At 36.5% G+C, this 15,103-nt stretch overlaps 1 protein-coding gene across 4 annotated transcripts in view; it reads left to right on the top strand.

Annotated features, from left to right (window-relative positions):
- The window catches only part of PNPLA8 (patatin like domain 8, phospholipase A2), a 47,740-nt gene that overhangs the window by 20,549 nt on the left and 12,088 nt on the right, over window positions 1–15,103 (top strand). For 3 of the 4 annotated variants that reach the window (XM_055420795.2, XM_055420796.2, XM_055420794.2), the window contains exons 4-7: window positions 2,357–2,508; window positions 6,191–6,285; window positions 9,737–9,908; window positions 13,610–13,667. In XM_055420795.2, the coding sequence (XP_055276770.2) occupies window positions 2,357–2,508; window positions 6,191–6,285; window positions 9,737–9,908; window positions 13,610–13,667 (477 nt within the window). Of the gene's footprint in view, window positions 1–2,356; window positions 2,509–6,190; window positions 6,286–8,172; window positions 8,802–9,736; window positions 9,909–13,609; window positions 13,668–15,103 lie in introns of those variants that run through there. The other variant, XM_088834350.1, reaches the window with a different exon arrangement.

The raw sequence follows: 15,103 nt of genomic DNA, 5'->3' as shown, positions 1-15,103 counted from the left end.
GTAGGTGTCTCGTATATCTTTTGTTAGATTTTTTTGAAAATTTAATTCCTAGGTATGTGAGAGATTTGGGTTTGATCCCTGGGTAGGGAAGATGCCCTGAGTAGGAAATGGCAACTCACTCCAGTCTTCTTGTCTGGAGAATTCCCTGGACAGAGGAGCCTGGTGGACTGCAGTTCATAGGGTTGCAAAAAGTCGGACAGGACTAAGCACATGCACAATACACATACACGTATGTTTGGGGATAGTAATTTTATTTTTGTTATTTTTATTTTAATAATATCAAGATCACCTTTTGGTGTTTGGTTGTTTGGTACCAGATTCACACACCTTATAATTTTTCTTGGATGCTGGATGTTGTAAATTTTAAAAAATTACATAGGATCTAGATTATATCAGATGATTTCTTTTTCCAGAGATAGTCTGTTTGTTCCTTTACTTGACATAGAGAGTGAGGCACTGATAGCTTCAGTTAAGTTGGGGTCAGAGCTGGGTCATGGCTGGCTTACAATTGGCTGACACCTCTAGTTTACCCTGTTTTTAGGGTATATTTTTCTAGGACTTTTAGTTGAGAACCTGACGTGTTCTCTACCACCACCACCCTCTTGACCACTAAAATCTCAAAACTATGGAAAATTCCATTCTCATATTCAGAATCACTGCAGATGCTGATTGCAGCCGTGAAATTAAAAGTCGCTTACTCCTTGGAAGGAAAGTTATGACCAACCTAGACAGTGTATTAAAAAGCAGAGACATTACTTTGCCAACAAAGGTCCGTCTAGTCAAGGCTATGGTTTTTCCCGTGGTCATGTATGGATGTGAGAGTTGGACTGTGAAGAAAGCTGAGCGCCGAAGAATTGATGCTTTTGAACTGTGGTGTTGGAGAAGACTCTTGAGAGTCCCTTATACTGCAAGGAGATCCAACCAGTCCATTCTAAAGGAGATCAATCCTGGGTGTTCATTGGAAGGACTGATGCTAAAGCTGAAACTGCAATACTTTGGCCACCTCATGCGACGAGTTGACTCACTGGAAAAGACTGATGCTGGGAAGGATTGGGGGCGGGAGGAGAAGGGGACGACCGAGAATGAGATGGCTGGATGGCATCACCGACTCGATGGACATGAGTTTGAGTGAACTCCGGGAGTTGGTGATGGACAGGGAGGCCTGGCGTGCTGTGATTCATGGGGTCGCAAAGAGTCGGACACGACTGAGCGACTGAACTAAACTGAACTGATTCAGAGTTTTTCATTCTAGCTTTTGAATTTGTCATTCCACATAAAGAATCTAGCAAATGTCTTGAGGTGAAACCAGTCATGTGATTGAGGCCCCTCAAGGCTTCAGTATTGTGGCTCCAAACCTTTGAGGTTCTAAATGCTCAGCTGATTTCTCTGGCCTCCATTCATGGCCCGCTGTCTGAACCAAGCCCAGCTTTTCAGTCCTTTTTTTCTTCCCCAAATCAGCAAGTGTCTCAAAGGAAGAAAAGTTATACTTCCCAGCAGTTATCCCCCTTCCAGATCTGATTTATCATAGTAGACAAAATGACTGCAGCATTGTGAAGTCACTTGATTTACTGAACGACAGGGAAGTCTGGCATGCCGCAGTCCAGGGGGTCGTAAAAATTTGGACATGACTGAGCGACTGAACAACAGCAAAGTACAAGTATAGCTGTGACTCAATTGTTCTCTTAAACTTGGGGTGCTGAAAAGTATATAGTAGCTAGAGAATCTCAGGTAAACTCAACATAGAACCCCTAGGATTTATTTAATCTCCTGCCTTTGATCAACAATATAAAGTTGAATGCTCAGAATCTTGAGGTCCTAGGTTTGTTTAATTACTTGTTTGTAATGGTCACTCTTTGCCTTCTACCTTAGTTTTATTTATTACCACTTGTTCATATTTCACAATGAGCTACCCTTGTATTCCATATGCAGTATACACGAGTTGGTTTATTTTTTTCTGTTAATAATAAGTTTAATTTCCAATAATTGCTATGAAGCAATTTCATTGTCTTTAGGATTCGGACAAAATATTGTACGAAGTATATTACATTAACCTTTTGTTATGACAGTACCTTGTAAATTTGTGTTAAGCAAATGGCATTTTCTCTAATTTTTAAGCACTGAACCTTTTAAAAAATATTTGGGTTGAAGTTAATTTTTGGCCTGGATATTAGGACAAATACATTCTAGATATTAGTTGACAATAATATGTGAAAAGCTAGTCTATCATTTAAGATTACTGAGAAAGTAATAAACACTGGCATTCTGATTACATGAGTTGATCTACATGTGTTGATTAAAAACAATCATATATTTTCACTCTGACAAAAGCAGCAAAATTTCTTTACTTTCAATATAGGAAAAAATTATTCCTTATTTACTACGACTGCGACAAATTAAGGATGAAACTCTACAGGCTGCAGTTAGAGAAATTTTGGCCTTAATTGGCTATGTGGATCCAGTGAAAGGAAGAGGAATCCGGATTCTCGCAATTGATGGTGGAGGAACCAGGTAAATCTAGAAAAATGATTTTTAAAAAATTATTTTTAATGAAGTTAATTGATTTGCAATGTTTTAATTTTTACTGTATAACAAAAGTGATGCAGTTATACATACATACATTCTTTTTTTAATATATTCTTTTCCATTATGGTTTATCATAGAATATTGAAGAGAGTTCTCTGTGCTATTCAGTAGGACTTTGTTGTGTGTGTATAATATCTTATATCTGCTAACCCCAAACTCCCACTCCATCCCTCCCCAACCCTCACCCCCTTGGTGACTATAAGACTGTTCTCTCTGTCCATTAATGCATTAGAAAAATGATCTTTTTAAAGTTACAGATCCTAAATAATAAAAATAGAACTACCATATTATCCAACAATTTCACTTTCTGAGTATTTATCAGACGAAAATGAAAACACTAATTTGAAAAGATATGTGTACCTTTGTTGGTTACAACGTTATTTATAGTAGCCAAGATGTAGAAACAGTCTGTCCGTTGATGGACGAATGGGTAAAGAATATTTGAGGGATATGTGTATGCACACACACAGGAATACTACTTAGCCATAAAAATGAATGAAGTGTCATTTGTGACAGCGTAGGTAGAATTTGAGGTTATTTTGCTAAGTGAAATAAGTCAGACAGGGAAAGACAAATACTGAATGATCTTACTTATATATGAAATATAAGAAACAAAAAAAAATGCAAGAGAAAACTCAAAGACTCAGAGAAGAGCTTGGTGGTTGCCATATGGAAGGCAGGTTAGAGGGTGGGTGAAATGAGTGAAGAGAAGTGAAAGGTACAGATTTCCAAGTATGAAATAGGTAAGTCATGGGGATGTAATGTACAACATAGGAACTGTAGTTAAAGTAAATCTTAAATGTTCTCATCACAAAGAAAAATGTTTATACAGTGACAGGTGGGGTGGTCATTTTGCAGTGCATACAAATGTTGAATCATTGCATTGTACATGTGAAACTAGTGCAGTGTGGTATGCAGTTATACATCAGTTGAAAAAAAAATACCTATAGATCAGTTCAATTGTAAGAATTTTTTAAACTGATTCACAGGGCGGATTCATTTCAATGTATGGCAAAACCAACCAATATAATATTGTAAAATAATTAGCCTCCAATAAAAAATAAATTAATTAATAAAAAAATAATAAAAAGGAAAAAAAATCAAATTCTAAAGTAAAACATGAAATTGCTTTTTTTGGTTTACTGATTTATCAATCTAAGAACTTTTAATTCTAAGAACTTCTTTAAACATATACCTGAATTTCCTTTTATTTTAATGTGACCTAGTCTTTATGTTTTAGTTTGATCTTCTCAAACTAGTTTCTAGTTTAGAACTGTCCTAGTTTAGAACAGTTTATCAACCATGATTCTCTTAAAATTTTGGCAATGTTATGTAGTGTTATCTTTCTTTTATTGTGTGTATCTTACCTATATACATTAGACAGCTAGTAATAAGGTGATTGTTAGAAAAGGAGCCTATATCAGTAACTTCCTGACTCCCTACATCTTGTAGATGCCCGTTCTGGTGTACACAAGAAATATTTAACGCATTCTTAGCTCAGAAGGAGATTTCACCATCTCCTTTCACCAATTGGTAAAATTCACCAGTCTCACCATCAGACTCCTTTCTTACTACTGGCAATCCATCCATGCTTGCTAATTGTGTAGTTCCTTATTATTTGTTGGCTAGACACTTTGGCTTGGTTTTATAAATCTTTTCCCCTAAAATTTCTAGCTTGTGTTCTACTTCCCTGCCATCTCTACTCTTCCCTTAAGAGATAACAACTAGAAAAACAGAAATGTATAATGTGTGCTATAAAGAAAAATAGGGCAGAGTGAAGGGATAGAGCATAACAGTGCTGTTTTAAAGAGTGATCATGACTGTGAGTTTTTGAAGAAATAACATTTGAGTTGAAATCTGAAATAAGAACCTTAAAGAGCATTCAAGTGTCTGTTTAGAGTGAGGAATCTATAGAGTGGAAAGAAGTTTGTGACCAAAGAGTATTTGGATTTCGTTTTATTAGTCAGTACAGGGAGAAAATTGAAGTGAAGACGTTTGGGAAAATCCAGAGATTGGTTAGGATGGAGGTGGGTTGAGACCAGTGGTTATCTCCACTGGAGATGATTTTGCCCCCTGGAGAATATTTGTCAGTGTCTGGAGACATTTTTTCCTTGTTACAACTGGGGGATCCTTGCTTTAATTTAGTGAGAAGAGAACAGTTGGTGCTAAATATCCTGCAATGCCTGGAATAGTTCCTACAGCAAAGGAATATCTTGCCCAAAATGTCAGTGATGTTGCTGTTGGGAAACCCTGGTTTAGGGGACTAGGAGAAAACAGCTAGGATGGGAAATGTGTATAGAACAAGTAAGATAAGAAGGCTCATGAGAAAAGGAACCCATGCCCTGTGTTTCTTTTAGAGAGCCTGGTACAGCATTAAACATAGAATCGGCCAAGAAATAATACTGATTTTAAAATTTGTCCAGAGTTACTTTATGAATACTGCATTTTAAAAAGTTTTCTTCTGGCTTATACAAGTAAAACTTGGGAGAAAAAAATATAAAGAGAAACAAGCCAAACATAACAGTCATATCTCACATATCCAAGATTATTTTTACTATTTTGATTTTTTTCTTCAAATATTTTTTTCTGTATGAATATATATATGCGTGCGTGTGTGTGTGCATGTTTTATTTTCCTTTTCATAAGATAATGGAGGGCACACTGTTGAATATATTTTATCCGGCATGATCTTTAATTCTTCATGTCTCACATTAAAGGCACATTAAATCTGCAGTGTCTCTCTCATAAACCATCTTATCAGCTGTCTTCAAATTTACATTATTTCTACAGTTAATAATAAACAATCTTTCATTTTCTACTTTATTAATACAGTATTTTCTAGTGACTTTGTGCTTGCAATATCAAAGCACAATTTGACTCTAAATTTTATTTTATGGTACCTGATTAATACAGTGTTCTCTGCTCCATACCTTGTATTGAGATTAAAACTTTTCATTGTGTATGTATATCCTCCAGTATTAAGGATTGTCCACCTGTTACACACATCCTGAATTGGCCTGCATCTCCTAGGCTGTTTCATCTTTCACGTTTGAAGCTACTTGCTGCCTTTGGTGAGGATTCAGAAATGAAAAAAAGTCAGCAGTGTAAATTAATACTTCCTTAGTGCAGAACCTTATCTTGAGATAGTTGAGAGTTTTAAAGAAATGAATAAATAAAAGAAAGCTTAAAAATATGACTGATGAATTACAGAAAATGAAATGTGTAGAAGCCTAGGTTTACCAACCATGTTGGTAAGTGGAGAAACCAATGCATGACATCCCAAAACTGGTGAATACAGAGTTTAAGCAATTTCCAGAGTTATAGTGTCTGCTAAAATACCTTATATTGCCATATCTTCATTGTCTTATTTAAAGAGATACTAGTGTAAATTCATAATGTGCTGCCGTAACCCAGGTTTTAATACCATTATTTAGATACTGTATTTTCAAAAGCAATCCAGAAACCTTTGGCACTTTTAACTGATGCTAATTTATATTACTAGTTTTCATATTAGCGTATAAACTAGAAAACCAGGGATTGTTTTAGTAAATAGATTAGCTTTCCTTAAAACAGGAATTCTCATTTTTGCCTTTTATTTTTCCTACAGGGGTGTGGTTGCTCTTCAGACACTACGAAAATTAGTTGAACTTACTCAGAAGCCAGTTCATCAACTCTTTGATTACATTTGTGGTGTAAGCACAGGTAATTGTTGTTATTATATGAAGGTGGTGCCTCCCAGCAGTGCATTAAGAAAAAGAACATTAAACTCTCATGATTAAGATCATGGTCATTTTCTGAAATGATGGATGTTCATTTCATATTTTGATACTGAATAATCCTTTAATTTGCTTACTGAACTTTTAAAAATGCCTATTGGAAATAAGTTAACATTCAGAAATAGATTTTAGTGTGCTTTTCTAATATGCTTTAAATAAGCCACGGTGACAAGAACAATTTGTAAATTAATTGCTTTACGGAAAGTAACAAAATGGTGAAAAAGTGAGTGTTAGTTGCTCAGTCATGTCCAATTCTTTGCAACCCCATGGGCTGCCAGGCTCCTCTGTCCATGGGATTCTCCAGGCAAGAATACTAGAGTGGGTTGCCATTCTGTTCTCCAGGGGATCTTCCCGACCCAGGGATTGAACCTGGGTCTCCTGGATCGTAGATGAATGCTTTACGTCTGAGTTACCAGGGAAGCCCACAAAATGGTGGGTATTTAAAATTGTACTTGAACCAATAGAACATCAAGGATGGATAAGATCTTGCCTTCTTTTGGAAAGTGTCCCTCTGTGAGGAAATCTTTTAAACGGATTCTCACATTAATCTGTTTAAGTTTTGATTTCAGACAACTAGATAAAAAAGGATATAAGAAGCAATTTCCTCACAGAGGGATACTTTAGCTACTGTAATATTCCTAACTGATGTACATTTAAAATTCTAGTTTTGTATTTATATAGAAGAAATCGACAAGTTAGAATATGATTGTTTCTGAATAGTTTTCTAGTTTTTCACTGACTCACTATCAGATGAATGTGTTTTGCTTTCCGTTTGTTTTGTTTTTCTGTTTCCTGTATCAGCTCTCTCACCCAGCTCTCTCACCCATGTATCACCACCACCCCACCCCACCCCACCCCCTACTCTCCTGTGTGTGCAGCAAGCTTCTCAGGGTACCCTGGCTGTTGCTTACGCCCAGGTAACGCTCAGGACTGTTAGCACTACAGATCCCTGCTGTATATTTTACTGCTTTACCTGATAATTCCTTACTTTACATTAGTTTATCATCATAGATTTTTTTCTATTTTTTTCTCATTCTTTAGAATTATGATAGTAGTCCTAAAGGCTGCCAGCATCAAAGCCAAATGATTTCTCTGTATTATCTAGATCAAGTATAACATATTCCCAAAGGGCATGTTAATTTATGCTCCATTTTGAAAACTCAATAACGGTTGTGGGGATAATTTCAGAAGCATAAGGAGTTGGTGATTCCTGTGATGTTCCACTGAACAGTGATTCCTCAGATGATAGCAAATTTGGAAAAGCCTGGGTTAAAGAAAGCTAAGGGGCTTCCCTGGTGGCTCAAATGGGAAAGAATCTGCCTGCAATGCAGGAGACCCCGCTTCGATTCCTGGGTCAGGGAGGTTCCCTGGGGAAGGGCGTGACAACTCACTCCAGTATTCTTGCCTGGAAAATCCCACGGACAGAGGAACCTGGTGGGCTGCAGTCCATGGGGTCTCAAGAGTCAGACATGACTGAACAACTAACACATACAAAGAAAGTCAAACAGTTTTCTTTACAGACGCACTTCTTAGATCTTCTAGTATGTTAAAATGCATTGTGACTCACTCTCAGGATAGAAAAGTAATTCTTATATAGCCAATTGATTTAACTATGGAAACTTTTCTTATAGAGACCTTTCCCAGAGCAAATGTTCTTGGAATTTTTTTCCTGAAGCTGTTATCCTGGTCATTTCTGTTAATATTTGGAATGGTCCTAGCAGTTCATACCTTTAAATGTATCTACAGGCACCATGGTTAGTAGGTGGATGCTCAGTAAGGGTGGTCCGTCTAGTCAAGGCTATGGTTTTTCCAGTGGTCGTGTATGGATGTGAGAGTTGGACTGTGAAGAAAGCTGATCGCCGAAGAATTGATGCTTTTGAACTGTGGTGTTGGAGAAGACTCTTGAGAGTCCCTTGGACTGCAAGGAGATCCAACCAGTCCATCCTAAAGGAGATCAGTCCTGGGTGTTCATTGGAAGGACTGATGCTGAAGCTTAAACTCCAGTACTTTGGCCACCTCATGTGAAGAGTTAACTCACTGGAAAAGACTCTGATGCTGAGAGGGATTGGGGGCAGGAGGAGAAGGGGACAACAGAGGATGAGATGGCTGGATGGCATCACCGACTCGATGCATATGAGTTTGGGTGAACTCCGGGAGTTGGTGATGGACAGGGAGGCCTGGTGTGCTGCGATTCATGGGGTCGCAGAGTCGGACACAACTGAGCAACCGAACTGAACTGAAATCAGAGATTCATCCATGGAGTAGAGTATCTTGTGTGATTCGCGCATTTCTGCACTTACCACAGTGTATCTTTTCCACTGTCTTCTTGATTATGTTAACCTTAACTTACAGTGCTCATAATTTTCCTATCTTTTTCATTTTGTATATTCTAATGTGAAACTTTTGTTTGCACATATAGTTTTTATAAAATTAAAAATACATATTTAGTTTAAGGTTAATGTCCCTGTTCTTTTTTCTACCTGTGCAGTAAAATTCAGTTTTTTTTAATGTCTATTTATCTTTATGGTAGCTTTCCTTAGAAGCAACTTAATTTTTTTTGCAAATTATTTCTAGTGTAAACATTTTCTGAAACTTGATAAATAACAATTTCTGTTACATAGTTATACCATACAGTGAATTTTAAAACAAGCTGAAGACTTCTTTTACTAGAATAAGACTGGAAAAATACATAAAATATTTAAAATGCATTATGATAATGATTTACTGTTTTTGTTTCTTTTTGTAAGCAGTGGTGCCATACAGATTGTTGCCCCTCTCACCCTCTCTGCATCCCCCAAAGCTCTTTTCCTCCTTAGTTCAGGGTTTTGCCAGTTAGGTACACTAGATGGCAGTGTGTGATATCAGTTGCAGCTAGGGTATTAAATCAGCTGTTTAAAAAGACATCCCAGAGACCTAATTTCTTTGTTATGTGAGTTCCTGGGACCAACATGAAGGTGTAATTATTTTAATGAGTTGATAATTCGTCAAATATACTGTTTTCTGTGACTAAAACTAAGGAATTAGGATTAGAAAGGGCATTACCTACCACAGTATCTTAACTATATGTTATTTAATGTAAAATAACACCTTTTTATATATTTTAAAATTATCAGTGATTAGTATTTGTTGAATCTTCATTGAGGCCTGGTAATGCCCTTTACATGTGTTATCCCAGTGTTACAGTAATTATAAATTTTAGTTATTGTAATTATCTTTATAGATGAACAAGATTAGAGCTTTGGGAGGTTAAGAGGTTTGTCTCAAGTGATACAGTCCAAAAGTATGAAAGCTGTAATTTTAACCAGGTCTGTGACTCAGAAGGTCTTATAAGTACTATAATGGTCGTGCTGATAAAAACTAAGGATTCTTTCTTTCAGGTGCTATATTAGCCTTCATGTTGGGATTGTTTCATATGCCCCTGGATGAATGTGAGGAACTTTATCGAAAATTAGGATCAGATGTGTTTTCACAAAATGTCATTGTTGGAACAGTCAAAATGAGTTGGAGCCATGCATTTTATGACAGTCAAACATGGGAAAACATTCTGAAGTAAGTTGTATTTATTCTTTTTAAAAATGTCTTGTGTTTAAACAAAGCAGAAAAATGTAAATACTCAATTGTTGACTTCATTCATTAGAAATAACCACTGTTAATATTTTGGTGAATTGTATTCTGTTCACTGCTTTGTTGGGTTCACATGCGTGAGATTGGTATGTAAAAATGCAGTCACCTTTTTAAGAGTTGCGACCACATTGTGTATAGGACATGTTTGCCTCCTGTGGTTTTTCCTTCACATACAGTTTCCCCTAGGCATCTGCAGGATATTGGTTCGAGGAACCCTCCGGGTACCAGAATCCACAGGTGCTCACCAGCCTCATTTAAAAAGGCATGGGTAGTATTAGCCTTTCTCAAGTCATTAACAGATACTGTTCTAAAAGATTTAATAATTTTTAAACATTTTCCCCCAAATACTGTAAAGCCATTATACTCACTTTCTAAAAATATAAGCATAAAGTAGAAACTTAAAATCACCCACAGTCTAATTCAGAGCCAAAGACCTTGTATTTTCTGATTTTTTCCCCTAGATATGATACATATTTTCCTATATATTTTATCTGGTAGAAATTATATTGTAATTACAATTTTCTATCTTTTTCACTTTTTTCAATTTTATTAAAATCCCTTGACATATTTTTAAAAAGATTCTGCTACATTCTGCAGGGTGATGCCATATTTTCTTAACCTAATGTTAAGATATATGTCCTAATACTTAGGACATTTATGTTTCTGATTTTTTTTGTGTGATTATGAACAGTGCTATTGCAGGAAAGTTTACATTTCTACCCACACTTCAGAATATATCAGTAGGTCAGTTTATAAGAAGCATAATTATTGGGTCAATGTTGATGTTTTTCTAAAGTAATTATTAAATATGAAATAGAAATTATATAAATAGTGAAAATGTATAGTTCTGCAGAGACCAAAAGCACTATTAACATGGTGATGTACATTTTTCTAGAATTTCTTGGAGATAAATAAGTGTGTGTGTGTGTGAGGTTGTGAGTATGCCGTTGTATTCATACCGTTGATAAAATTGGGATAATGCATATGCATTTTCGCTTAGCATTTTATTTTGATTGGTTTCCTATGTCATCAGATTTTTTTTGAGACATGTTTTAATGATTGTTCACAGTCCATTTTATGGATGTACTATTTTTTAACAAATTTCTTAGTGAAAAGAGAGGATATTTCAGATATTTTTGCATCTAAAATAAAGTTTTGGTAGATACCCTGCACCTCTACTTAAATCTCTGGTTATGTATTTAAGATAAACTTCTTCAGTGAAATTTTTTGGGTCAGAGGGTATACATGTTTTAAGAATCATTTTAAAGATAGATATATGTGTATACCTGAATTGTTCTTTAAATCAGTTGTCCCAACTTAGCCACGAGCATCAATTTGTGTTTCCATTTCATGAAATACTTAACACCAAGCATTTTAATTTTTAAAACTTTGTCAGTTTAGAGATTTTTAAACTTTTATTTCCAGTTGGCATCACGATGGTTATTGATAAATTTGAATATTTTTTTAAAAATTTCTTTTTAGTGTGCAGATTTCAAGAGCATAGTACTTGCTCATTTTCTTACTGGGGCATTGTGCACTATATTATAAATCTATTAATCATTTGTTGATATGTTGAAAATGTGCTTTTTAATTAACAGTATTTTTTAATGTGAGCTTAAAATTTACGTGTAGTCAGATCTTTTCCTTTAATTTTGAACTTTGATATTTAGAAAATGTTTTCTACCTCGAAATCAGGCAAATCTTTATATTATTTTCTAGTCCTAAAGTTTAAGTTGTTTTTTTTTTAGGTCATGATTAAGTCTCATGATTCTGTGGTCTGAACTCACTCATGGCTGCTGGCAGCCAGTGGGCAGCTCAGCTGAGATGGCTGGGACAGCTGGTCTCTCTCATCCTGGGCTTTATCCCACTATCGCAGTCTCAGAATTCCATCAGGGCAAGCCCAGAGCATGAGGACTCACCAAACCTTAGTTTAATGACACGTTGCTGATGTCCTGTTGACCAAAAGCACTCAAACCCAGGATTTGTGTGGAAAGGGAATGTATACAAGGGTATGGAAATCAGAAAGGGAAGACTGGAAAATCCAGTGAAGGCCTTGCTGTTAAAACTCTACCATGCCCATTCCCTGGCCTTTTGAGTCATTTTTTTTTCTCTCATTGTTTATTGAGAACATTTTTATTTTCTTTTTTCCCTGGGATAATGATTTTGTGTTACTTAACTAACACTTTTTAATTACAACATCAGTAGAATCTTAGAGTGTTTTAACGTTTCTCCGAAATAAGCAATTAATGTTTCGATTTTCTCTTCACATTTATATTCATAACAATTCGCTAAAACATTTTATCTCTTTATAAAATTAAGGCTTAAACAAAAAAATAAATCTGACCTTTCCTTAAAGTGTGAAAGTAGCATGCTCCCAGGATCTCTGTCCCAATTTTACAGAAGATTTCTATGAAAAGATAAAGGGAAAGACCCTTAGGAGAACAACATTGCCTTGATCTTCATACAGAAGAAACATGCAGATCTGATTGGGGAAGACAAAGATCTTGTCCTTTATAGAAAGCATTTTACATTGTATTTATAAAAGATAATAAAGGGTATGCTGCTGCTGCTAAGTCGCTTCAGTCGTGTCCGACTCTGTGTGACCTCTTAGACGGCAGCCCACCAGGCTCCCCCATCCCTGGGATTCTCCAGGCACGAACTCTGGAGTGGGTTGCCATTTCCTTCTCCAGTGCATGAAAGTGAAAGTGAAGTTGCTCAGTCTTGTCCGACTCTTCACGACCCCATGGACTGCAGCCTACCAGGCTCCTCCATCCATGGGATTTTCCAGGCAAGAGTACTGGAGTGGGGTGTCATTGCCTTCTCCGAATAAAGGGTATATTGCTACCTAATTTGTAAATATGTGAAATTCACTAATATTCTAGTTGAGAAATGTAAGTACTGTTTGAAAAAAATGTTAGGCATTTTTCCTTATTGAGGCAAGTTGGTAAAAAAATTATATTCAGTACAGGGGGAAAATACATAATTTTTAAGTCTGGAAAAAAATTCAGCACTGAATATTTCCTTGTAATGGAGTTGTGAAAATTGCTGCCCAAGGGTAATTTCTGTAATGTTGCAGTCATTCACATGCCAGTTCAGATGGTTTAAAAAGCATTTTTGGGGGGTGGCATAGGCTCTGTATTGCTAAAACAAGTTTGAAGTCTGAATGTCTTGATCAGGATTTTAGACTGCTCTGTATATAGCCTGCCATAGTTCAGCAGTCTTATTTCAGCACAGTTCCTTTATCCTATCAGGAGAACCCTGAAAACAACAAATTTGTTCTGCCTCTGTGCCTTTACTGTGTATATGTTCTGGCTTTTAATGTGTTTTTTTGCCATCAGTGGTGTCCTTGTCAAGCTACACCTCCATCCATCTTTCCTAGATAAGAAAGCCTGTATTGACCCCTCCCCCCACACACACAACCTCCTGCGGAACTGTAGATACTTCTAGTTTGAATTGGAGGTTAATAGGTAGCTATATATTGTTTTATGTGCATTAGTTGGATTGTAAGCTTCCTAGAGGAGATTTTTCTTTTTTATCCCACGTAATAGGAACTGCATAGTGTATGTTCCCTGATATTGGGAAATAAAATCATTTTGATATAATTTAATTCTTCTCCTTTAATAAAGGGACAGGATGGGATCTTCACTAATGATTGAAACAGCAAGAAACCCCACATGTCCTAAGGTAAGTTTAGAGTCTCTTAAATATAACACCTATATGAAGTTGAAGGTCAGGTGAATGGAATATTATGAAGCCCCTTTATTAAGGGAAAAGTTTTCTTAGGAACTGCTGTTAATAGATTATATTGATTCCTTATATATTGGGTCATTTTATGAAGGTACAGAATGTGAACGTTGGAGCATTTTTATATCAAGTAAAATAAAACTTAAGAACATGAAAGACTGGGACTAAAGATAAAGAATTATTATAGGGTTAATCAAATCTAGGGATTTAAGGAAAATTGTGGCATTTCCCCCCATAGATTTTTTAAAAGAAACTTCATGTGCCTCATGAATGTATATTAGATTAATATACAAATGGAATCCCAACTTTTAAAATGTCAGTGTTACTAGAATATGTCTTGGTATGGCTCCTCTTTTTATTTATTTTGTGATCTGAGTATTGCTTGAGTTCTGTGTCCTGTATTAAAACTCGTTATTTGATTAAGGAATAAGGGTTTATGTACCTAGGAATCCCATGCAACTTGTATTTATTCTTGGATAACAAGCTGTAACCACGAAAAATCAAATACAACTCCCTCTATTGCTCTTTCACTCCTGCTTACACATATTTTCATTCATTCTTTAGATATTATGTACCCCATGTGCCAGCACTGTGCTGGGGACTTTGGATACATTAGTGAGTAAATGCAGGCATGGAGTTTACAGTCCAGTAAGCAAAGTCTGAACTGAACTGAAGCAAAGTAAGCATTAGTCAAATGATCACACAAATGAGATGCAGTTTTCCTGAAATAAGTGCTGTGGAACACAAAAACAGTTCTCTGAAATCATGTATTTATAAGGACGTGAGGGAAGGCTGCTGTAAGGAAATGTACTTTGAGGTCTCAATGTAAAGGCTGATGAGCAGTCCTGGCAAAGGGAACAGTCTATACAGGAGGAGCTTTCGAGAAATGTAGGCCCTAGAGATTGGAGCTTAGGGATCCAAGGGCAACGTGTGCAACGAGGCTGGAGGGATAGCTCCATCGGACCACGTAAGGCCATGATGAGATGCAGTAGCTCGTTGGAAAGGACCCAAGGATGAAAGCTGCTGCTGCTAAGTCACTTCAGTCGTGTCCGACTCTGTGCGACCCCTTAGATGGCAGCCCACCAGGCTCCCCCGCCTCTTGTTTGTTCTCTTGTATCTTCAGGGCTTCTTATTTGTTCTTAAAATGTGAGCGTTGCCAGACTTTAAAAAAAAAAAAAAAAAAGAGTGGGTGTGAGGGAACTGCAGCCACCTCAAAAAGTAATTTACTCCTGATAAATGAGGCAACCACCCACAACATTTCTTAATTGAGCCTGCCTGTATACCAGTTAATGGAAAGACTCTGCTGCTGCTAAGTCACTTCAGTCGTGTCCGACTCTGCGACCCCATAGACAGCAGCCCACCAGGCTCTCCCGTCC

Source organism: Moschus berezovskii, chromosome 3, assembly GCF_049115385.1.
Source record: "Moschus berezovskii isolate FMDL1 chromosome 3, NW_MosBer_1.0, whole genome shotgun sequence".
Lineage (NCBI taxonomy): Eukaryota > Metazoa > Chordata > Mammalia > Artiodactyla > Moschidae > Moschus > Moschus berezovskii.
The sequence above is the reverse complement of the archived record's forward strand: the minus strand, read 5'-3'. Positions and strand labels throughout refer to the sequence as shown.